The 24,890-nt window shown below is 43.6% G+C and overlaps 1 protein-coding gene across 1 annotated transcript in view; it reads left to right on the forward strand.

The window, feature by feature from the left end:
- SMARCA2 (SWI/SNF related, matrix associated, actin dependent regulator of chromatin, subfamily a, member 2) overlaps positions 1–24,890 on the forward strand; it is a 167,559-nt gene that overhangs the window by 119,741 nt on the left and 22,928 nt on the right. The window contains exon 26 of the mRNA XM_014460338.2: positions 19,274–19,491. Coding sequence (XP_014315824.1) covers positions 19,274–19,491 — 218 coding nt within the window. The remainder of the gene's footprint in view (positions 1–19,273; positions 19,492–24,890) is intronic.

Genomic DNA, 24,890 nt, shown 5'->3' on the forward strand with positions numbered 1-24,890 from the left:
TGTTAAGTCTCCCTCAAATTATCAACACTGACTCTGTTTGCATTCACTTTAACTTAAAAAATCAATACACTAATTGCATGAGATATTACTGGAAGGTGTGGGGGAGTTGTATCTTTCTGAATTTTTATTATCAGTACCAGAAACCCCAGAGGCATCAGGATTTTTTTTTTTTTTTAGCAAAGTTTAAAATAAAGTGTATGTGGAGGTATTGTCCCTGTCATAAAAGCACAACAAGAAATACAGAACCAGAATGAGGGGGAGAAAATAGAATCACCTGTAATCTCAGTGACCTTCATGCATCCAGGTTGGAGAAGGAGCCAAGTGAAATCACCACCGACAGGGCTATTTCGGTGCCATTACATCCAGAATTATTTTTAACTTGCGATGAGGCTCAGCTCTTTTGTAGCAGTTTCACTAAATCCCAACTCCAGAGGCCCATCAAGCCCCAGCCTGTTAGTATTTTCATGCCCTTCATTCGATCTTAGGAACACCCTGTTTTACTGGGCGTCCAAGGACTGTTTTTAGGGGTCATTAAGGGACATGCGGGGGCATGCCTTCCCACCCCGGATTAGCTAACGATTTTCGCTTCTTTCGGTAAACGGGCCTTTTGTGTCTCCACTTCCTGTTTCACAGGTTGTTTCCCCAGTTTTAAAGGTGCCTTTTCACCACTCTTGTGTTATGTAGTTGGTGCTTTTTTACTGCCGTAAGTTGGTTCACATCACACTGTTCCCTTCCCCAGGACTGAATTCGTGTTTGTTTTTAATTGAGATAGAATTGACTTATAACATTGTTAGTTTTAGGAGCCAGGACTGAATTCCTAATCCAAATTTATTCCCATAGAATGTTCAAGACTTTTGAGACACATCAGACCCTTTCTCTCTGTTCCTTTATGCCCCTTCCTCCCCGCCACACCATGCAGGGCTGGGTGCTGTGAACACGGGTCATGTTTTAATCCCCTTAGAGACTTGGAATATGTATTTCTTCCACTTTACAGATGAGGAACTAGTCCTCCTATGGACGGAGCATGGTTTTGGATTTAGTGTTAGCTCATGGCTGGTATATTTGGAAATATTTGTTTAATGAATTTTATATTTTGAAAATGCACATGGATGCAAGTCTGTGGGACAGTGGGGGAGTTGGTGAAAGACAAATGACATCCTAGTTTACAGCCCTCTTTTTAAAAAATATATTTTTATTGATTTCAGAGAGGAAGGGAGAGGAAGAAAGAGACAGAAACATCAATGATGAGAGGGAATTATTGATTGGCTGCCTCCTACAGGTTGGATTGAGCCCCGCAACCCAGGCATGTGCCCCTGACTGGAATCGAACCCGGGACCCTTTGGTCCGCAGGCCGACGCTCTATCCTCTGAGCCAAAAGGGCCAGGGCTAGTTTACAGCCCCTTTGCCCACTAAGGGGACCTCCTCCTGGCTTGTGAATTCCAGCGGCTTCTTGAAAAGCTGCAGGAGCTCAGACCTCAGGTCAGATCAGCAGTAGGTATATCCCTTGATGGGCTGGGAGGACTTACTGCTACAGGTCTTCCAAACAGCCTGGCAGATGCGATAGGAGAGCGATATAAGAGCCGATATAAGAGCCGTCATGGAATTCCTTTGCTGAACAGCAGGACTCTGTGGGGTGCAGGTCAGGTCTCCCCCCTTCTTGTTTTCCTTGCGTCCCTGTCCTGCTTACCTTGTTCAATGAATTGCAGACAAGACACTGTTTTGCCTTGGAGCGAAGTAGTGGGTGTTGATTTTCATTGCTCTCCCACACTAGATGGTCCTTTTTGCCGGCTGGTTGAATATCTTATTCAAGCCACTCAGCTCTCAAAGCTAGAGCAAGTGAGCAGATTGTCCAGGCATACATACCACGAAGGTGCTATGGGTTCAATCCCAACCACTGTACTAAAGCGAGTACTGCAATAAAGCAAGCCATCATCTTTTGCTGGTGGAGGGTCTTACGTAAAAAAAACAACAGCACACCACCTGTGGAGCTCAATAAAGCGAAGAGCAATAAAATGAGGTGTGCCTGTATAGTGACCAGTTAAAGGCAATTTAAGAAGGTGGGCTGGACAGGGCAAACGGAAAACAGGAATCTTCGTTTTGCCTCTCACGTATCTGACTTGCATTATTTCACTGCATAATTGTGTAGCCCTCCCTTGAACAGAAATCCAGGCCTTAGAATGTGCTTCCTTGGTAAGTCCTGCCATTTGGAGGAAGCAGCGGAGTCAACAATAAGGCTTCGCTTTATTTCAACAGATTTTTGGGCCCCACTGGTGAGTAAGGCATCCATCTAATGCCTTTGAGGCTATTTTGATTAGAATGCCATTTTTTTTTAATTCCAAAAGAGATTTCAGAGTGATAGGAGATTCAGGCATGTTTTAAGACAAAACAAAACTGATAGAAAGCAGAATTAAATAAACACTGAATAAAAGTACCTGTAATATTGTGGGGAAAAGGGATTCAGTATGATATTGTGAAAGGTGGCATTTTAACCATTTCTTTCTTTCTTTTTTTGTTTTTAATTCTCACCCGAGGATGTTTCTCATTGATTTTAGAGAGGTTGGGGGGAAGGGGGAGAGAAACATCGATCAGTTTCTCCTGTACATTCCCCAGCCGGGGATCAAACCTGCAACCTAGGTATGTGCCCTGACCAGGAATTGAACCCAAAACCTTTTGGTGTATGGGACAACGCTCCAACCAACTAAGCCATTTCTTAAAAGATGAGCATTATTTGAATAGGAAAGGGGGATCAGGAGGAGAATTCCTGGCCCAGGGAACCACATAGAGGAATGGAAATACGTGACTCCTGTGTGTTGATAGAGACAGGAGTGGAGAAAAAAAACTGGTGGGGCCACACCCGGGAGGCTGTACGTGACCAAAGAAAATGGGTTTTGTTTGTCCAGAAAGCATGTAGAGCCAGGATGTTTTTTTTAATGGGACAAGAATGTGTCCCTCACCCTAACTGGTTTGGCTCAGTGGATAGAGCGTCGGCCTGTGGACTCAAGGGTCCCAGGTTCGATTCCGGTCAAGGGCATGTGCCTTGGTTGCGGGCACATACCCAGTGGGGAGTGTGCAGGAGGCAGCTGATCGATGTTTCTCTCTCATTGATGTTTCTAACTCTCCATCCCTCTCCCTTCCTCTCTGTAAAAAATCAATAAAAAATATATTTTTTTAAAAAAAAGAATGTGTCCTCTTTTTAAGTAGAGAAGATACAAGCCCCTATAATAATAAAAGTGTAATATGCTAATTAGACCATAGGACCTCCTGGACAAAGTCGGGGCTGCGAGGGAAGCCAGGGTTCCGGGTGCTGGGCTGGAGGGAAGCCAATGCCGGCAGCCAGGGGAAGGAAGGCCTACTCTTGGATGAATTTTGGGCATCAGGCCTCTAGTTTGTATTATAAAAAAGGATGCATTAAAGGGCCCTAAAAGAGGGTGAGGACAAACTCTAAGGGGGGCGGGGGGCATTATATTTGACAGTCTGAAAGAGGAGACCTTTCTGAGACAAGGAGAAAGAAGGGAAAAGATTGTTTATGATGTTTATAAGTAAACATTGTTTACGACCTTTATGTATTTTAGAGGTAAACCACATGGTGACTGGCAACAGGATTGCTGGAATATAATAAGGGAAAAGGATGATGTTAAAGGTTTCTAGCCTGGATAATCGGGATGCTGGGGGTGAGGTGGGAAATGGTGCTGTCCTTAGGTAAGACCCAGCAGAGAAATATTTGTTTGGTTGGAAGAAAGGTGATGACTTTGATTTGGGACAGTTGGTAGGATGTTGGGAATCCCGATTGGTAATCCAAAGAGAAGTCGGAGTAGGGAGAGAACTTTTGAAGCTGTATGCATGGAGAGCAGATTGAAGCCAGGGGCAACTGGATTTTACATCCAGAATGGAGCTTGGACTCCTGGTAGGTACCTGCTCTCAATAGCTGGGTGCTGCTCAGCACAAGAAAGTCCACAAGGCCCCCCTCTTTAGCAGTGGAGGTGCTAGCAGCCTTCACAAAGTGTCTCCTATCCCCCAGGGCAGTGATATTCAACCGGTGTGCCGCAAGAATTTTTAAAACCTGCAACACCTGACTCTTTGGTCAGGGTCACTGACCTTTTTTCCCTTAGATTGTCAGTAAAACAACGACAACAGCCCTAGCTGGTCTGGCTCAGTGAATAGAGTGTCGGCCTGTGGACTAAAGGGTACTGGGTTCAATTCTGGTCAAGGGCATGTACCTGGGTTGCAGGCTTGATCCCCGGCCCTGGTCGGGTGCATGCAGGAGGCAACCAATGGATGTGTCTTTTCCCCTCCTACTCTCTCTTATAATCAATGGGGAAATATCCTCAGGTGAGGATTAACCTAAAAAAAAAAGACAACAGCCAATACAACAGTAGCTATCCAGTGTGAATGAATTCGAAATTATACCTATTTTTTGTCAGCTCGGCAAAAAATACAGTTTCGGGTGCACTGCAGAATTGTAGCACTTAGTTTGTGTGCCATGAGATGGAAGGGGTTGGAAATCGCTGCCGTACGAGAGTGGTTCTGGAACTCTCCCGCAGGAAGTCCTCCCGGGGTCATTACCAGGCCCCTCACCTGTGGCTGGTCAGGACATCACACTTAGCAGTGAGGTCTGCTGTGGACTCAGAAGAGGCAATTGGCCACATGTGTTTGACTGCATATTTACAACCTATAAGATTGAAAAAAGGGCCAAAGGAAAACTTGGGGAATGTAGAAAAGATAAGGAAACCCAACATGGTCGCATAACAGGAAGGAGACACTAAGGAAGGAACAGTGGAGGAGACAGGACATAAAAGAGGTTTTAGAGAAGATGACCAGATATGAGAAATCAGACGCTTTGGGCACGTTTAGAAGAATAGTCCTGTCCTGGGTGCTGAGGAATTTTCCGTGTGGTCAGGAAGTAGACCCACCAGCCGACGTGACTAGAGGTTCCCAGCAAAGGGAAGGGCAGAGTTGGGACGATCACTCGAGGGGGAGGTAGGGAAGACAGAGTTTGGTGCTAGAGTTTCTAATTTTGTGATTGAAGATTAACAGAAACACCTACAACAAGTGCACTTGCATTTTTTGCCTATATATTATTATAAACCTATAACATTATAGGTATACACCTAAGAACAGTTTTCCCAGGGAACCCTGTCAAAAGTTGAATTTGTATTCAACTGTACTTATAGTATCTTTTCTTCCCCCAGTATTGTGCTAGGTGCTGGGAGGGAATTGAGTAAACTAAGCCACAGTGTCCGTAAGGAAAAAAAAAGAAAAGAAAAAAACTAAATGAGCTGTTACAGCTGAGAACGATTCTGCGTGGGGCGGCGGGCGTAGATTGGCGATGCGTGGTACGGCGTGCGCAGGCACAAGGGATTGGGAAAGACGCTCCAGGTGAGCCGTGTGAGAGAAATCCCAAAGCGGGTATAAGTATGGCCGCTGTGGTTGAGCGACAGATCCGCGCCCCTGCTCCTCCAGGATGTTCACGTGCCGGGAAGGGCGGCGAGTCAGGTAGGAAAAGATCAGATGGCGGAGATGTCTGGAGTCCAGGCAGGGGGGCTGGGGATTGATAGACCTCAGGATAACTTAGGAACCTGCGGACAGAAGTGCTTAAGATCTGACCATTGGGATGTAGCTCATAACTAGAGAGAAAAAAATTGAGAATGGAGCGGTTTAGTCTTATTGCAAGGGAGAACGGACTGCCTGACAAAAAAAGAACAAGCAAGGGAGGAAACAGGCCTGCCTTTGTGCCCCCTGCCCCATTCCAAAAAGAACAGCAGAAGCTTTCGCAACTAAACTAATGAGAACCAGCTGAAGGTTGCTCAACGAAAATACCAGTGAAGGTGAGAAAATGGTATTACATAGAGGTGAAAACTTCTAAGAAAACCACAGTGCTTCTCTGTTTGCCACATTTGTTTGTTTTTTTGTTAATCCTCACCCGATATTTTTCCCATGGATTTTTAGAGAGGGTGGAAGGGAGCGGGAGAGACACATTGATTGGTTGCCTCCTGCACATACCTTGACCAGAGCCAGGAAACCTGCAACCAAGGTATGTGCCCTTGACCAGAATCGAACCTGGGACCCTTTAGTCCATGGGCTGATGCTCTATCCATTGAGCAAACCGGCTAAGGCGCCACATTTTAAAAAAATTCTTTATTATTTAAAGCAGTGGTTCTCAACCTTCCTAATGCCTCGACCCTTTAATACAGTTCCTCATGTTGTGGTGACCCCCAACCATAAAATTATTTTCGTTGCTACTTCATAACTGTAATTCTGTTACTGTTATGAATCGTAATGTAAATATCTGATATGCAGGATGTATTTTCAGGGGTTGCGACCCACAGGTTGAGAACCGCTGATTTAACACTTGGAGTGGGGGAAACGAGTTAAGTCGGCTCGCGTGAATTGCGCGTACTCCGCGGGAGCCGTCTTTAACTCGGTTCATATAGATTTGCGGTGGAGTGCGGGAAACGTGTAAACTCGGGCCGATTGTAACTGCGTATTACCAAATATTTGTTTGTAATCCACCCTTTTGGTGGATGGAACAAAACCAAAAGACAGAGCCATCTTATATTTTGGCGGGAAATTCACCCCACACCGGAGTGTTAAAGTATTACATATGTCTCCTTCCTCCTCCCCCCACATTGACCTGTCCCCGGCCGCTCCCACTCCCCTACTGTCTGTGTCCATTGGTTATGCTTATATGCATACATACAAGTCCTTTGGTTGATCTCTTACCGGCCCTCCATCCCCTGCCTTCCCTCTGAGGTTGGATGGTCTGTTGGATGCTTCTATGTCTATGGACCTATTTTTGTTCCTGAGGTTGGATGGTCTGTTGGATGCTTCTATGTCTATGGACCTATTTTTGTTCATCAGTTTATGTTGTTCATTTTATTCCACAAATGAGTGAGATCATGTGATATTTATCTTTCTCCGAATGGCTTATTTTGCTTAGCATAATGCTCTCCAGTTCCATCCATGGTGTTGCAAATGTTAGGAGTTCCTTCCTTTTTTACAGCAGCATAGTATTCCATTATGTAGATGTGCCACAGGTTTTTAATCCACTCATCTGTTGATGGGCACTTAGGCTGTTTCCAGATCTTAGCTATGGTGAATTGTGCTGCTATGAACATAGGGGTGCATATATCCTTTCTGATTGGTGTTTCTGGTTTCTTGGGATATATTCCTAGAAGTGGGATTACTGGGTCAAATGGGAGTTCAATTTTTAATTTTTTGAGGAAACGCATACTGTTCTCCACAGTGGCTGCAGCAGTCTGCATTCCCACCAGCACTGCACGAGGGTTCCTTTTTCTCCACATCCTCGTAGGGCACCACATTCTTGACATAAGGCTGATGTTGCCTCTTGGAATATGCTGACTAGAATACTCTGGTCTTTCTTGTATAAGTGACACCCATTATGTATCCTTTAGGATTTCCAGTTTTAGTGTTTTTTTAAGTGAAAATCTTTTTTTTAATGTCAGCTTTACTGAGGTATCTATATATATAAAAAGCGAACATGCAAATTGTCCCTGTGGGAGTTCTACCAGGAGACCAGGAGTTAGATCACTCACTATGACGTGCACTGTCCACCAGGGGGCGGCGCAGAACGAAGGAAGGCCTCGTCAGGCAGCCAGAAGATCCCAATTGGCCCTAATCGCTGGCCAGGCCTGGGGACCTTACCCATGCACAGATTTTGTGCACCTGGCCTCTAGGAACTGATAAAATTGTAAGACACCTGGAGAGTGCATTGTGGAGGTTGGATATTGGGTATACACTGTGAAAGGATTCCCCCCATCTAGTTAACACATCCATCGCCGAGTGAGAAAGAATCCTGATACTAACAAGCACACTGAGTGCAGGCTCTTCCCAGATTATGGGAGATTATAACATTGCCTTTGGCAAATTGAGTGTTGTGTTTTTCAGCAACTCAGTTTTTATGGAGTCTTTCATCGTCCTTGCTGCTTGTAGAATAAGAACCCTATTTCTTTTCACAGTTGCATTTCATCTGTGTAATACTTAATTGAACAATGTAGTTCCAATAACAAGTGTAACCAGCACTAATGTTGGGGAACACAACTGACTGTTGGTATGTGAGTCATGTGGAGAGAGCAGAGAGTCCATGCTGTGGGCAGTCTTCCGTGGGGGCCAATTGAAGGAGCCTTTTGAACTTCTTCCTTCAGATTTAGTGACTGTCAGATGTGCACCCTCAAAACTGCCCTCTACACGACCTGTTTCAGCTGAGAACGATTCTGAGGGGGTGCATGTTAGGGGATGTTTCCTGTATAGAAATACCACTGCCACTGAGAGCCAGCTCCTGTGTTTGTGTCTCCTGTGCAAATTGCTGGCCGTGTTTCTGTTGACCCGCTTCCTGGCATGCCCTCCTCTGCCACCCCACTCTGCCCGTGTTGATCTCAGCCAGGGATTCCCAGCAAAACTGCTAGTCCTGGCTTAGAATACGGAGAAGCTATGGGAGCCATGCAAGGCCAGTATAGTGCTAAGTGTGTTTCGTAGCAAAACCTGGTCATACCTGCCTCTGTTCTAGTTTCTTTGTGGTTTAAAATTAGAGACTTCGATTTAAAGTTTATTGTGTAGCAGATTATGTTTGCAATATATGCATAGCTCTTAGCTAACCAGGGCTCAAAGTTTTGTTTTGGATTTTCAGCTTTATTGGCTTGGTATTATTCACAGCAGGATAATCACACTAGACAAAGAGTTATATATACTTAGAAGCATCAAACAGATATCAATTGAGCAAATCCAGATTGGAAGTTATTGTGCATTTCTGAATTGGCTTCGCAACTTCACCTGGAGCCTGACACTCTCTACTGACACTAATAATATATATGTTTACCTGTATGTGTATATGTGTGTGTATCTGCGTGTATTTCTGTATAGCTGAACCAAACACAGGTTTGTCTGTGTATATGGAATGAAGCCCCCCCCCCCTTTCTCCTTCTCACAGGATACTCTGCATATCTCCTGTTGTCCTCTGTTTATGCCTGGTTTCTAGTCATAACATCTCTGGTCTAGGTGCTGCCTCATGACCTTCGTTCAGTTTCAACTCCCACACCCACTGGCCTATTCTTTCACAACTTTTGCAGTTCGGATTCCTAAGAGAAGTGAACTAACCCAGCCAATCACGCTCACTTCTGTTTATGCAGAGACCCTCATGCCAGGCCCTGCACAAGCCTGGGGCTAGGCCATCCTGGGAACAGGGACCATTCCCAGTCCCGCCAGGTGAGCCCAGCACAGGGAGGAGTTGCCTGATAGGGAGACATGGCTGCCCAGGCAGCAGGTACTGTGGGTAGGGCAGTGTCCCTTGGATTATGGGGTAGCGTCAAAGATAAGGGCTGCCATCACTTATGCAGAGGGATGTTTTATATACATACAGGCAGGCCACCCTTTGCACCATTCCAATATGTGCAGGTTTCCATTACTGTGATAACAGCTAAAACACGAGTACCCCAATCACAAATTTCAGTGACCCTATGTATTAGTTTTCTAGGGCTGCCGTAACAAAATACCACAGACTTGGGATTAAACATCACATCTGTTTTCTCATATTTCTGGGAGATGGAAGTCCGAGATGAAGGTGTGGGGAGGTTGGCCTGAGGCCTCTCTCCTTGGCTCGTAGATGGCCGCTTTCTCCCTGTGTCTGCACAAGGCCTTCACTCTGCGTCTGTGTCCTCATCTCCCCTTCTAAGGACACCGGTCATCCTGGAGTGGGGCCCACCCTGATTTCCTCATTTCAGCTTAATTCTGTACAAGTCCTATCTCCAAATGGTCCTCTTCTAAGGTACTGGGGGTTAGAACCTCAACATACGGATTTTTTTTACGGGGGAGGGGAGCGGGGGAAACAGTTCAGCCCTGACATCCTCAATGAGTCCATTGCGTAAGATGCAAACTTGGCTGCTGGCTCTTCAGTCCACAAATCACTGTGTCAGCCACAGACACACATGATCAGTGGTCAGTCACAGCACTCCTGTCAAAGTGTGTTGGTGACTGGTCACTGAGCATGTGACTCGGTCCATGCACAAACCATGAAGTATGTAGTTGTAACGTCCCCTTGTCTCCCAGTGATAAGCCCACAGCATTCTACAGAACTAGGTGATCAAGAGAGGGAATGGTCACTAAAGGTGAAGGTGCATCGAAGAAACTAAGAGTAATAGCAAAGAAAGCAAAGTTGGATGTGATTAGAAAATTTGAAAAGGGCAACATCAGAGTGAAAATAGGACAAGTCCTGCACTTAACCACAATACAAACCATGTTTTAAAAGTCTGTTGAATATAAGAAGCAAGCTAAAGTCGCTTCCATGTTTTTAGTTTAAATTGCACTAGAAACATAAAGCCACTTTAGGTCGAATTGGAGCACTTACTTTGGATTGAAGACCATCATAAAAAAATAATAATAATCCCAATCAATTTGCCATTTAATGTTCAGGCCACAGCGCTTAGTTGCCACATTGAAAGACGCTGGTGACCACAAGGAACCTGGACAAGAACCTTGACTGCCGGTAAAGGCCGGTTTCCTCGGCTCAGGAGTGGACAGGTCTTGGTGCCTGGGGGGCAGGCTGGTGGTGCTGCTGTGAAATGAGCGCCCCGGTGCCAAGGGTTAGCCAAGGCAGGTGGCTGTGATGACCATTGTGTTGACTGCTGATGAGACATCTCACAACCCTAGAAAGGGCTTAGTGAGGAAAGCTGTAGGATGGCAACGCGGCCACCAGGAGAGACGGCAGTTATGCGGCCAGAGGAACTCAGTGCGGGCAGACTTACTGACACAAATGGGAAATGGTTGTGAAGAAAACAAAGGTCTTCCAGAGAAAGCGACACCAGCAAAAGAACTTAAAATTAAAGGAACTGAGATATTTCACTGCATTGAAATGGCAAAGGATACAGTGTTGGAAACTGATGCCTGGCAATTTGTCAAGGCATAGAGACGATGTTCACTACATATCATGTTATTTAGTAAGAAAAAGCCAAGTGCTTTCCAAACACTCTTGATAAGCTTTTACCAAAAAAAACACACCAAACATTCTAATGCTCAGTGTTTCTGATGTTTTAAGATACTAAATAAATACTCATTTTACCATGTTTTTCATTTTCCTGTACACGTATAAGAGTTTCCTGTACAGGTATGACAGTAAGTTTTTTAATGTTTTGATATAAATTTGTAATGGTCATGAACAATCATAATGTTCCCCTTGATTATTAAAATGGCCCTGTATGGTTTCAATTTATAGGGTCATTTTTATGGTCCCATATGTCCATGCAAAGCAAAGACTTCACACGTGTGTGTGTCTTCGCTGGATTTCCTTCTGAGATGTACCATGTTATCTTTCTACTGCATTATTCCCCTAAGCCTGGCAAGCATAATTTAGCCTTTTCCTGATGGTTCAGTCGTCATATGTGCTTCAAAGTAGATTAACATACTTGTTCAGGGTGTGGTTTACACAAACTTTTGTAGTTCAAACTCCAGCTGGCTCTGCAACTTACTTGCATGATTTGGGGTAAGCGGCTTTGTCTCTCTGTGCCTCAGTTTTCATGTCTGTAAAGTGAGGAGAATAACAGTCCCTACCTCGTAGGATTGTTAGGGGTTTTAAATGAGCAAATGTATGGAAAGCACTGTGTGCCTGGGAACATAGTAATGTGGGTGAGTTGCTGCTGGTGGTGAGGGTGGGAGTGGTAAAAGTATTCAGGATGTCCTGTATTTTAAGATTTATTGACATTGAGGCTTTTTCTTTCCTCGTTAGGTGGACTCAAACTAGGATATTCTTTATTTCTGGGGTTGTTTGACTTATGTATTCTCCTCCCTTGTCATTTGGCTACTAATGGCCTGTTTTTCATCTGCTTTGGGCAGAACAAGCGCCCTGCTCTCAACCACCCGCTCATTTGAATTTGATGCTTTCAACTACAGGGGGTGTATAGATCAGGGAACCTGTCTAGTAGTGTGTCAGCCTGGACACGGGCCCAGTTCCTCATGGACGGCCTATCACAGGGAAGCTCAGAAGAGAACCACTTTTTTTTTTTGCTCAGGGTGCTCAGGGACCTCCAGTTCACCATTTGGTATTATCTACAAATGAGGTTATACTCATGGTCATTCTATTGTCTATTTTGATAACATTAGATTATTCTTTGCAAGTATTGAGATTGCACCACAGTCTGTTCCCTTCTTTTGGCTTTGGTGTTTGTGTGTGTATATACATATATATGTATATATAATATTTTTATTGATTTCAGAGAGGGAGAGAGAGAAAGAGAAACATCAATGTTGAGAGAGAATCATTAATTGGCTGCCTCCTGCAAGCCCCACACTGGGGACCAAGCCTACAACCCGGGCATATGCCCTGACTGGGACTTGAACTGTAACCTCCTGGGTCATAGGTCAACCCTCAACCACTGAGCCATGCCGGCATGTCTTCATGTCCTAAGAATCCTGAAGTCCCGAGGTGGCCCAGGCCTCTCTGAGAAGCCCTGCTCAAGAGACAAGCAGGTAGATTTCTGTCAGTGTTGAGTTGACAGGAGCTGGATAACTGGTCTCAGGATAGGAAGACAGGACTGCATTTCTTTGAAGTTCCCATTGTTTCCTGAGCCTCTTTGAGGGCCTCAGATTCCACCCGGTTCTTTAATGAGACCACCCAAGGGAGCAGGAGCATAGTGCTGGCCTCATGTGAGAACAAAGGTGTCACTAGATTGTGATGTGACTGCGTCGGATGTTTGGGGTGGCCACTATCTGCTAAATCCGGAAGGCATTCTCTGAATACAGCATTGACTGAATGCTGCCCAAGATACCCTCGGGGTTCTTAGCGATCTTGTGGCTGAAATGATTTCTATCCTCCCTACGCCTTTTTCCTCCTCCCAGCCCCATAGTGCTGGCCTCATGTGAGAACAAAGGTGTCACTAGATTGTGATGTGACTGCGTCGGATGTTTGGGGTGGCCACTATCTGCTAAATCCGGAAGGCATTCTCTGAATACAGCATTGACTGAATGCTGCCCAAGATACCCTCGGGGTTCTTAGCGATCTTGTGGCTGAAATGATTTCTATCCTCCCTACGCCTTTTTCCTCCTCCCAGCCCCAGACTGCTTTTACCTGGCATGTGCTGATTTGCCTCTTCTCATTTGGATGAGCCGTGGCCCCTTCCCCATTTCCCCCTTGGGTGTCCATATGTAGCTTCCTTATGTCATCGGGGGAAGAGAGAGGCTTGGTCCGTTTTTTGCAAAAGTTGAACAAGAAACTGAGAAGCTCACTGTACCAGACAGACATCCTGTTAAACTGAGACTCCATCCGCTTCCCCTGCATGGGCAGCATTGGACAGTTCAGTTCAGTCCCCACTCAGGGAGAGCTGGGAGTGCAGTTGGCATCTGAGTTGCCTGGCAAATGAGTGAGGGAATGAAAGTCTATTGAATTAAAATGTCATCAGTTTTAATTGTACTGCTGAGAAAAAGAAGAAAATAATACACTGAAAAAAATCTTTAGCCTTCAGCTTGACTTGTCTCTTTTCTTAAATATTTTTTATTCACATTGTTAACAAAATTATAAAAATAAAGTTTATGAGCCCTGGCCGGTGTGGCTCAGTTGTTTGGAATGTTGTCTCATGCACCAAAAGGGGGCAGGTTCGATTCCCAGGTCAGGGAACATACTCAGGTTGCAGGTTTGATCCCTAGTCGGAGCACACACAGGAGGCAACCTATTGATGTTTCTCTCTCACGTCGATGTGTGTCTCTCCCTTGCTGTCTCTAAGATCAATTTAAAAAATTTTTAAAAACATCAATTAAAAATGTTTATGGATAGTTATGTTCTATATACAAGTATTTTCTTACATTGTGGCTATCTCCTTATTAACATTTGAAAGAATAGGGATTTTTTAAAAGGTTTCTAGTCTTTGGCCAGGGCAAGAATGAACATGCTACCTGTTGAAATACTGTAAGGTTTGAGTTTGGGAGGAAAGCTAGCAAAATGTCACTAGTATTGTGTGCCATGTGTTGAGGTGGTAGGAACAAGTATGAACCCGCAGTTGTTGGTCCCCCCCCCCCAATAATATTTAGAGAATTTGATTTCTTTCCAGGGACTTTTTTTTTATTGTTGTGGTAAAATGCACATAAAACTTGTGTGTACATTTAAGCACGTTGTTATACAACCATCACCACTGCCCACTCCAGAACCTTTTCATCATTCCAAACGGAAATTCTGTCCTCAATAATCAATAACTGCACCCCCCCCTCCATTTAACCCTTGGTAACCACTCTTCTCCTTTCTCATACAAGTGCAGTCAGACAACATTTGCCTGTATGTGTCTGGTTTATTTCACCTGAGGGAATTTGATTTCATGCATCCTTTTCAAATAGGTTGCTTTGGGGGATGGTAATAATCAAAACTTAATTGTCCAAAGCCGTGAGTTTGAAATTCTGTATCCGAAGGGCTGCAGTCTTTATGAAACCAAGTGCTTAAAATGATGCCATTTTGAGCAAGAATTCCATGTTCAATTTTTTTTTGTTGTTTTTAAATATTCCTATTATAAGAAAGTTTCTCATACATGAAATGTTAAATTTTCTTTAAAATTCCACTTTGTTTTTGTTAATCCTCACCTGAGGATATTTTTTCCCATTGATTTTGTCAAGATGGAAGGGAGGGAAGGAGACAGCGAAAGAGAAAGAAACGTGGACGTGAGAGACATCAATTGGTTGCCTCCACACGCACTCCGAGCTGGCTGGGGGATAGAACCTGCAACCCAGGTATGTGCCCTTGACTGGAATCGAACCCGAGTCCCTTCGGTGTGTGGGCTGACGCTCTAACCACTGAGCACACCGACCAGGGCAAAATCCCACTTTCTGTTGTTGTTGCTGCAGTTGTGGTGGTTTGGAGGATCATTACCTGTACTTACTGGCATCTGGGGTCTCATGGGGACTTGAGGGAAGTCTAAGCTCCCCAAATAATGGAATCAAGTTTAGTGACGTGAGTGGTCCCCAGGAAGTGCTGGTACTGACATGACCCAATTCTCTCATGCTTAGCCCTGCACGCTAGCCCCACCTCCACCCCAGTAGCATCCAGCTCTTCTGCAATCCTAGAGTTTCTCAGTGGAGAGGACCCCCCCCCCCAATCCTCGTGGACAGAGAAAGAGAACGTGTCGGTGGGCAGAAACGTGATGTTCACCCTCAGACTGAAGCATTACAACGCTCCCTTCCCCTTTTCCTAGCCGAGACGTTTCCCAGGCAGTCATTGTCTAGCCGCCTGCGGGTAGCCCCTTCCCGTTTTCCCCGAGATGGTCTGTTCCGCCGAGAGGGCCGTGCCACGCTGCGTGGGCTGGGGAGCCGCCGAGGGGGAGGCAGCCGCGGGGAAACAATGCGCCGCGCCGGCTCCTGGCTTTTGTTTGCTCGTCCCCGGTACCTACTCGCGGTCCGGCATCGGGCTGCGGCGAAGTCGGGTGTCCTAGCGCCTCGGTACCCCGCGCGCGGGCCGAGAGGAGCGGGGATCATGCCGGCCCTCCGCACCCTCCGCCTCTCCCTGAAAGACATGCTGTGTGTCCGGGGACCCGGCCCGACCCACGTGCGGCCGACCCCGCTCTGCCATGTGCTCTCGGGCTGCAGAGCGGCTCCTCTAGCGCAGCTGCTCCGGCACCTCCTCTCCTGCGTTGTCAGCCTGCACGCCGCTTCCTTACGAGCTAGCTGAAGAAGGAGCCCGTCCGCATCGTGGTCTTGCCTGGCCTGTCAGGAAAATGTATTCTTAAAAAAAAAAAATTATTTTTTTTTCTTAAAGAAAGAAAGAAAGAAGGGAGGGGGAAAAAAGGTTGCCATCCAGTGGAGGAAGGAGTAATTCCCAGCTCCATTCAGGAAAAACGCAGGCTGAAATATGCTTCACTGTTTTAAGTTGGCTGGGCTTTTTTTTTTTTTTTTTAATCACCAGAAGGGTTTTTTTAGTGACATCCGGAGCCAGGAGGGTGCAGTGCGCCTTTAAGGAAAGAAGCGCCTCACCAAACTTCGCTGTAGTTGTAGCTCGCCGTTTGCGTAGGGCAGGAAAGTGTTAATTTCTTATTTGTACACTTTTTTTCCCCCGACTTCCTTCCTATTCACTTCATTAAATCTAGAGGCAGTTCGGCATGGGAGCCGTCTGTATGTTGAATTAGGGCTCGCACTCTTGCGCAACACGTCACCAGTCGGAAACTGGGGGTTTGCTTCTGTGATTTATTTCATTATTGTGCTGGTAAAAGGTTTGGGAGGGAAATCTTTCGGGGGTAGTGCTTTAGCATTGTGTAGCAAGTTTTCTTTTTGTGGCCCCCCCTCCCCCCCTTAGCACTGAGTTGAGTCAGTGTAGCCAGTGGAATAAGTAATTTTTTAAAATTAAAGAACAGTTTTAAATGTCCAAGGATAATTTTACTTACATGTAGGAGTAATCTTACTCCACTCCTTTAAGTGCTAAAAGCACCGGGAAATAATTTAGAGAATTGATTTCCATTAGAACAAGACCCTTGGAAATCCCTCTACAACAAGCACTGCATATGGATGTGTTTGGGGTCTTGGGGGAGGAGGGAAGGATGTTTGTAGCTGTCTGCATTCCTGCATAAAAGCCTTACTTTAAGGGGAATAATGGTCAGTACTTTGTGTGTTTCCATGTGATTCCAAAACCTAAATTTAATAAGAATCTGCATGTATTAGCAATTGTAATAAAAATTATTTTACTAGTTCTTTTTGTAGTTTAAATTGTTTTTGCTTTTTAGCTACTTAGATTTAGAGATTTAACAGTCCAACTATCACTAGCTTATGCTTTGTCCCCCCCCCTTTTTTTTTTGCAAAGTTAAGGGGGGGGGGGTGAGAGTAGAAATACTCTTTCACAACTTCCCCCTCTTCATTTATCCCACTGAAAAGAAAAACAATGAAAAATTTTACAGCATGAAACTGAAAGTGAAGTGTCACAGTTGTTCAGGGTTTTCTTTAAAGAACAGAATAACATATTTTATTAAAATATTTATACTTGAGAACATGCACATTGCTTTTACTGACATGCATTTAATGAAAAAGAAATTCCTTTATTAAAAAAAATCATCTTAGACTGCTCCAAAACCATGCAGCTTGTTTTATGAAAAACACTAAAATGAGGTTTCAAATACCAAAAAGAAGCATACCTTGTTTTAATTTTTGAAAGTAGATTTGAATATTAATTTGTTTCCTTATCAGCTTAATTGTTAAAATGCAAGTAAGAATCAGAAACCGCCCAAGCTAAAAAATCTTTAATTCTGCTGCCTGAAATAATAAGAGGAGAAAAAAATATGATAAGTAGTTGTCAATATTAAAACAGGCTGAAGGAGGAAGGCTTCGGGCCTTGTAGTAGGGAGAATGAAACAGCAGATTTGAGTATCCACAATCCTTTCAGTATTAAATTTTCAGTAAAATAAAATTACTTGTATATGAAAACATAGCCTTTCCCAGCTCTCTTTTTTTTCCTGATCAGCTGATGAAGAGACTAGCAGCTCGCTGCTTTGCTGGCTTGTTAATTTTATCCCCACTAACTGTGATTTCCGATAGCCGGCCTGCTGATAGTGGTAAGGTAAATATCCTTTTTCGTTGCCGTCTTGAAGATTCAGTAGAACTACATCCCAGGCATGTGTAGGTGTGTAACACATCAAAAGCCGGTGTTCTCTGTATTTCTGTGTGCAACTGGGTGCTTGAGAGCAATACCATTAACTGTTGACAGCCTTGCATGCTGTATTTATTATTAGCATGTTCAGCCACCAAGATTTGCGGGACAATTTCCTTTTCTTAATCTTTGCTTAGCTGCAGTGTGTTTAGCTGTATAGTGGGTGTCCTGCTTTTAGGCAAATGAATATTAATGAAATGATGTGGAGCTTTTTTTCTTTTTCCTCATAATTCATCAGATCTCGCCTTCTTCATCGTGGTTATCTGAACATTGTAGGATCGTGATAGAAATTGTCTTTTGATTATTAAGGCCTGGGCTCGGACTGTCTGTGTGCATGTTGCTTCTATGGGTTTGCACATTGGGAGATGCATAGAAAACATATTGTAAATGCCACAGGCATTTTTTAACATGCCAGGTTGTTGTGTGTTCTGCACCAGGTTTTCTTCACAAAAACCTTTCTTCTTCAGGAGGCATTGTACACAAGTGAAAGAAATTATGTCTGAGCTGTAATCACTCTTTATATTGATTGTTATACTCACATGATCATAAATATTAGCCATGTTTGGTGCTGTGGAGAAATGAAGGTAATTGCCTTATGATTAGAGCTCTTTCAGCTTCTCGAAAGGATTGATTAGCATTTGCATACTGGAGGCAATATTGAGAGGCAGGAGGAACAAATAACAACATCAGTTATTTTGTGTGAGAAGGCAATCTTAAAATATAATTTAAAGGTTTTAAAAAATATTTTTCTTTCTGTGGTTAAATACTCTTATCTGTTGTGGTTTGGGCTTTTGTTTTTTCTTTTGCATCCCCCCTTCTCTCCCCCCACCCCTCCCACCTCTGTTTTTCTTAAGTTTTGAGATTTACCAGGGGGAAAAAAGTTTAAACTTCTGGGTCTGTCACATGGATCTTTTAGCCATTTATGAACAGGTTTCTTTTATGCCTGGTTGTTTTTATAGCTATTTTATTATCTCTCTGCATTAGTGCTGCTGGCTCTGGTTTAAAGCAAGCGTTGGCAGGTAATTGGAAAAAAGTGTTTGTTGTTTGTGAGTGTGTGTGTTCTTCATCGGATGATTTAAGTGCCTTTACAAAGGAATGTGGCTTTGTACTTCTCTGTTTCCTTGTTTACAAATGGCTACGTGAGAACAAAAATCTGGATGCAATTTTGATTTATGTTGTGAATCATGCATACATTGATGTAAAAATTTTAAAAAAGAAATGGTCAATGCTTATATGATGGTAAGGATGTATTCTTAAGGAATATTTTTTTCTTCACTCATCCCCTTTTTTTTAATTATATCTTTTCCTCCCTTACAGTAATGAGACAGTTAAGGTCTTTTTCTTTTATTGAGACACAATTTCAGTTGGATTCAGTTATCTTAAACACCTAAATGTACAGATCTTCTCGTATTTGTCATAGTCTTCTTTACTATTAGTGTTTCAGGCCTTCAACATATTTTGCTCATGAAACAGACTTGGGTTAAAGATGCGTTTTATTCGATATGGTGGTCTTCCCTTTTTCTTCCTACTCCACTGATTGCTGTTAACTTTTATTTTTTGGTTAGTTTGTTTCATTTTAGTCTAATTAATTCAAATTCTGTGTGTGTGTATATATATTGGTTATCCTCTTGTCTTGAATTTTTCTCCTTCATTCCCTTGTAACAGGCCATTGAAGACGGCAATTTGGAAGAAATGGAAGAGGAAGTACGGCTTAAGAAACGAAAAAGACGAAGAAATGTGGATAAAGATCCCGCAAAAGAAGATGTGGAAAAAGCTAAGAAGAGACGAGGTCGCCCTCCCGCAGAGAAATTGTCACCAAACCCCCCCAAACTGACAAAGCAGATGAATGCCATCATCGATACTGTGATCAACTACAAAGACAGGTGAGTGCCTCTCCCCTTCCCCTTGGTCATCTTCACCGCGACCCCACCCCCGCGAGGCCACGTCAGAGCAGGCGTTACCCAGGTGTGCACTGGGCCTGGTGCATGCTTTCTACTTAGTGTTTTGTGGCTTTCACTTAAAGGTGTGTTCAAAATGGCCACTACTGCTGTCCCGTATGATGTTTGATGGCTGTTTGGGAAGCAGGAGTTTAGATTACAAAACGAAGGAAATCTGAACTGGAGAAGGATTCTTAGGGCTCTCTGAAATACCATCAGGGATGTGGAAGGATTGAAACAATAGAGTGAAATTATACTTCTGGTTTGAGTTGTTAGAGAAAGAACAGTCCTAGCATATTTAAGGTAAATATTTCATGTTAAGACTGTTTACAACCAAACATGTGCTTCATCGAAGTTACGGGTCCTTCTTTCCTCCAAACACCCTTGACCGTCTTGTCTGAGCACTTGCTTGAGCCATCTTCTTCTCCCCCCTAATACTATATAGACAGCGTGGAAAAAACTTTGCCTCTTTTTCATGGAACTTTTGAATGTGAATTTTGAGAAATCTGTCCTGGACACTATCCCCAGACCATTTTAAACAATGAACAATTATTTGAAAACCAAAGCAAAGGTGTTTTAGGGTGTCAGCTCGCTACAGTAGGTAATCTAGTTAGACTACATTCTGGTTAGATGATTTGGTTTCCAGTTGCTAAGCATGTGAATGGGACGATTACATGTCATTTTGATGGAAAAAATTGATAGGAAACAAAACAAACATTTCTCTAAATTGCATATGGTATTAATCATTTTTAGTTACATATATATATTATATATATTTTTTACATTAACTAGTGTTGCTCTGTATTCCTGAAAGTTTTAAAACGAATAACTAAGTTGTGATTTTAGTTTTTCATTGTGATTTTAGTGAATGTGTTATACCAGGGAGAGAATGTCATTATAAAGATTAAATAGTCACAAAAGCAAGAAACTTTCAACCATGGGGTTTTATTGTTAAGTTTTTATTATATTATTTATTAGGAGTTTTCAGAAATGGTGACGAGTGAGTGAGTGGGAGGAGGTGTGTGTGAAGGGTGAGAATAACTTGCCCCCCTTTACCAACCAGGTCTTGTTGGTCCCCCGCTTCCTATTTTTACTACCCTCCCCTTTTTTCACAGAATTCTGAAGTAGCTTCAAGGGGGACAGCCCATTATATTGGGTCTGGGTGAGCTACTCCTTGACACAGGGGAGTGACAGCAATTCAGGGAGGAAAATTTGGCCAGAAGTCTGTTCTTTTACTACAGTGAACAGCAAACTTCCTTGTAAACCAAGAGTCAGTAACTCTGTCAAGTTTCTATCTATCCTCAGCCCGATGGGTAGGTTTGCCGGAGGCAGGAACAGTTTCCATCCAGGAAGCCAGCTTGGACTATGGCGGCTCATTTTATCAGCCCCTGGCTTAAAGAAAAAAAAAGGGGGGGGAGTATCCCTCTGCATATACTTCTAACTCTTCTTGCCCTTTGTCACAGGAGAGCAAAATGCCTGTGTCTCTGACCAGGTGTGCCTGGGTCTCTGACAGGCATCTGGGTCATTACCTGCTGTGCGTGAGGTTAGGGCTGCTGTAGCGCTTAGAACAGCCAAGAAAGTCCTGGGAGGCTCGGTGCCAGGCCTGGTATTCCAGGGATGTCTGTCTCCTGCTTCATGGCATGAAAGAGGTCACCAGCCGGTGGACCACAGATGGTTTTCTTTCATATTTCATGTAGTTTTTTAAAAAATTAAAAAGCAAACATTAAATTAGCGAGCTTTTTTAAAATAAAACTTGAGAGGTCGTTGTTGTTGTTTCACCCCCCCCCCTTTTTGGAAAACCTAAATATCTAGCAGCAATCTACCCAATTTTCCCTTTGGCAACAGCTGCTCGGGGTGAAGAAGTGGCTGCCACCTCTGCGGGCTGTCATGCTCTGGTTTGTCGCAGTCCCCGTCGCATCAGGGACTTTCACTCCTCCAGTAGGAGTGTCCATTACCATGTAGCATCATGCTTTTCACACCTGGCCCCTCCACTCCTTTATGTCACCTGCTGGCTCCATAGCCTTTGGAGTTTGTGATTTAAGGATATCCATGGCTGTGGACTGACCACTTTCCTAGAAACTGCCCAGAATACAGAGGTGTATAAGGTTAGGTCACTTAAAAGTCAGCTAGGCATAGTGCAGTAGTTTAGACCACAAGCTCCTGTCTTGTTTCATATCTAAACAGATAAAGTGAGGGCCCGTTGGATTTAAAACCTAAATGTAAAAGGTAAAAAAGATAAATTAAGAAAATAGTTTTCAAATCTGACTACATCAAAATTTAGAACTTCTAGAGATTTTTAAAAAACAGTCTACAAGATATGCTATATGATATTTTCACCATATACAAAAGGATAACATTTACAACAAATTAAGAACACTTTGTGGCTCAATAAGAAAGATAAAAACATTCTAATTTAACTACCTGTGTTTGAATTCTAACTCTAGCATTTCGGGGTGCACGGTGGGGGGGTGAGCAATTTACTTAACCTCCCTGAGCCTCACTTTTCTTATCCACAAAATGGAATAATTACTCACCTGCCTCTAGAGGCATTACGAGGATTTGATGAGTGAATACAACCCAAGGTTTTTGGACAGTTTAATAAGTAATAATTAGCCCTTCAGACTATGTATAAGGAATCACAGGGGTGGGTGAATGAAGCTCGGCGCACGATAAAGTCAGTGTCCTTGCTGACAGACTTCCCATCTTTTTATTTCCCGAAAACACACTTTCTGCGGGACTGGTTATTGAGCAAGTCTTTAGTTGTATGGTAGTGGAAGGAAGGATATTTAAGTCTTCAGCATGCAGGCATTGAGTATTTCCCCCCCACACACATCCTCTGGTTTTATTTATTTATTTTACCTTCCTTTGAAAAGGAACTCCTCTAAGATCCATTCTGTTAGCTCCCACGTTTTAGGTAGATTCTGGGGAATATGCACGAAATTTCCCACCACTGCATGTCTCATGTATATTTCATGTTAGTAACCCTCTAGAAAAAGCACTTAGTCTATTTATATTTTTTATTTCTCTTACCAAACTTGGTGCTCAAGTAGGAGGCACTCAAATTAGGAGGGCTGTAATTAGATATGTTGTCATATTTTTGGTTGGATTTAGAAAACGCTGCTGGGAAACGTACCTCTCCATGTGCTCAGATTTTTGCACCCTTAAAGTCAGCTACTAATATAGTAACTGAACCTGCCTGGGAAGGAAGTGCCACCTGTGCTAACCTGCCTCCCGTCACCCCAGTCCACGTTAGAGCTCTATCAGGTGCAGAATAGCAGGGTAGTAAGTCAGACCTGCCATCTATATTTAATTGATATATAAGAACTAATTCTCTCTCGTGAGACAGTTCTCCCCACCCCACCCCCAACCTTCTTCCATGATTCTGGGACAGATGTATCTTCTTTTAAATAAAGGACTAGGATGATGTACGCATCTATTGACTGCCTTTGTTTTGAGCACCAGGTCTCATTTTAAAATGTCACCCCAAAGAGCCAATGTTGTGTGGTTCGTCATTGTAAAGGCTTCCTGCAGTGATTGCTGTCAGAGGCAGCGCTGGCCTGCTGCTCCCCGTTCCCACCGCCCCACCGTTCTATTTCCCCAAACAGAAAACTCTGTCGAGTAGTATCAGAAGGCTTTGCTCTGACTTGTTAAGCGTGCTTTGTTTTCTGTTTATGTAGGAGACTTCTAAAACCATATTCTCAGTTTATGTGATATTTATCCTAAGACTATTTCTTTGAAAATGAATTCAACCTGATTTGCATCTGTACCCTATAAACATTGTCCCCGGGATGAGATGTCGAATACAATGCTGAAGAGTAGGGGCAGGTAGAGCTATTCCAAGTCTAGAGATGTGACTTATAGTGTTAACCTGAATAAAGAGAGATTCCTAGAGCGATTCTTAATGTTGGAAGAGGTTTTCTCTCTACCTGGTCCAACTTCCCACAACCCATCTGTGTCCCCGAACCTCTGGCTGACTGTCGTCCAGCCTCAGCGTGGACATGCCCAGCGTTAGCTCCAGTGTTAGGAGACAGGCCACCTCTGAACACAACACCCATTTCCTTCAGTAAGATGGATTCAGTCCCCTGACTTCTAGCTGTTTGTTCTACTTAGACCTTCAGAGAGTCTAAGAAATGTCCTTTACAACATCTGTAAACACATTCACCCCAGGACATCCTTCTTCAGGCTGACACACCTCACCCTGCTCTCCGGAGGGACCTAGACTTGCACCACCCTGGTCCCGGCTTTCAGCACATCCGCTTTCTTAGTGTCGCATTTGAAACGCGGCACCCGGAACTTCACATGTATTCTGCGTGCTCATTGCAGGCTGGTTAGCTTTCTTATTCTGAACACCAGGATTCTGTTAACATAACTCAAGAGTGTGTTAACTTCTTCCAGCAACTTTGACACAGAGTTAACTCACGGTGAACATGTGACTTGTTGGAAAAACTCCTCCTCCCCCAAACATGCAGATAGCTCTTCTCTCACTGGAATGCTGTATTTCTTTTTTCTTTTCTTTTTCTTTCTTTTTTTTTTTTTTGAACCTGCATCTACTGATATTATTCTTATCCCCGTGCAGTTCCAATTAATTGATTTTTTCGTTTACTCATTCTAGTCTACTGATAGAACTCTGAATTTTTGTGCCTTTAAAAAAAATCAAGTTTACTTCCTTGTCTTCCTAAGTTTTATTGGTCATCTGAAGATTTGCTATAGACCAGTGGTCGGCAAACTGCGTCCCCTTGAATGTGGCTCTTCCACAAAATACCACGTGCGGGCGCGCACATACAGTGCGATTGAAACTTCGTGGCCACACTCAAGGGGCCAAAGAGCCGCATGTGGCTCACGAGCCGCAGTTTGCCGATCACTGCTGTAGACTATTGCTGAAAAATTGCTAACAGGCAAAGGACAGGTCTCTATATCATGCCCCTGAAAATCACTCAGGTTGACATGAATTTATTAACCAGCAATCCTTAGAGTTGATTAGCCACCTGTGAACTCACATGACCATGCTATTATGTCACCCACACTTATCTCTCCTTTCTCAAGGTTATCTAGAAGGGCTAAAACCAAGACATACACACGTATGGCCTCTCCAATCTATCCACTAAGAATCCCCGCTGAAAGAAGGAAATGAGGTTCGCTTGCCATGGCTTTTTCTAAGAGACCCCCTACTGCTCCTTAATGGTATTATTTATCTTCTCTAAATAGCCCGGTGGCATCTGAATAATTTCTACTAAGTTTTTAGCAAGGGTACACTTCAAGCAGAGCAGTCTCCAGTTCCTTTTCTCCTTTTGAAATGGGGACATTTGCTTATCTCGATTCTTCTGATTCCATTTCTGTTCTCTGGT

This window comes from Myotis lucifugus, unplaced genomic scaffold (genome assembly GCF_000147115.1).
Source record: "Myotis lucifugus unplaced genomic scaffold, Myoluc2.0 scaffold_130, whole genome shotgun sequence".
Classification (NCBI taxonomy): domain Eukaryota; kingdom Metazoa; phylum Chordata; class Mammalia; order Chiroptera; family Vespertilionidae; genus Myotis; species Myotis lucifugus.